This window comes from Diaphorina citri, unplaced genomic scaffold (assembly GCF_000475195.1).
Source record: "Diaphorina citri unplaced genomic scaffold, Diaci psyllid genome assembly version 1.1 scaffold40, whole genome shotgun sequence".
In the NCBI taxonomy this organism is placed as follows: Eukaryota; Metazoa; Arthropoda; class Insecta; order Hemiptera; family Psyllidae; genus Diaphorina; species Diaphorina citri.
Window position 1 is genome coordinate 30,518 of NW_007377477.1, and position 715 is coordinate 31,232.

Sequence of the window (715 nt, forward strand, 5' to 3'; positions counted from 1 at the left end):
TGCCTTGTAAGATCTAGTTTGCGGGTTCGAAACCTGCCGTGTAAGCTCTAGTTTGCGGGTTCGAAAACTGCCTTGTTAGCGCTAGTTTGCGGGTTGGAACTTTATCCTACACAGAAAGGGTCCGTTCGCGGAACGTCTGGCTTTCTCCTATCCTGTCTTCCTCCCTTGTATTAACAACAACCAAGAGCCGACCTCATCCGGAGTTAGCCGATTGGCGGCGGCGGCGGAAGCTGCGTTTGCGTCGTTGGTGGCGCGGGAGCTAAATCATGTTCGATTTACAACTCTGGCGTGTTTGGCGGCGCGCGTAATTCAAACCAATAGGATTAAAGTGGGCCACGCGCATTTGCCGCCAGAATTGGTGGCGTTCATTGCTAAACATTGACCTTGAGCTGTGGGGGGGGGGAGAAGATTGACGGGGAAGAGGAGAAACGAGGAGAGAGAGAAATTCAAAGAAAAAGAGTGGGGAGAGAGATAGAGAGACAAAGCGAGAAAAGAAAACATTGAAGGAAAATGGAAAATGGGGAGATTGAAGGGGAGAGAAGAAGGATAAAAGGACACAGAGAGGGAAAGAGAGAAAGGGAAGAAGAAGGGAGAGAGAGAGAAAGAATGAGGGAAAAGAGAAAAAGAGACTCAAAGAAAAGAAGAGAGAGGGAGAGAGAATATTAAAACAAATCTTGGCCCTAAAAATTAAAAAAAAAAAAAAAAAAAAAAAAAA

At 46.2% G+C, this 715-nt stretch overlaps 1 protein-coding gene across 5 annotated transcripts in view; it reads left to right on the plus strand.

Moving 5' to 3' along the window:
* LOC103513115 overlaps positions 1-386 on the plus strand; it is a 738-nt gene extending 352 nt beyond the window's left edge. For 2 of the 5 annotated variants that reach the window (XM_026826508.1, XM_026826512.1), the window contains exon 2: positions 182-386. In XM_026826508.1, the coding sequence (XP_026682309.1) occupies positions 182-263 (82 nt within the window). In that variant the 3' untranslated portion in view covers positions 264-386. Of the gene's footprint in view, positions 1-171 lie in introns of all 5 variants that reach the window. The other 3 variants (XM_026826499.1, XM_026826504.1, XM_026826516.1) reach the window with 3 other exon arrangements.
* Positions 387-715: the final 329 nt, after the last annotated feature.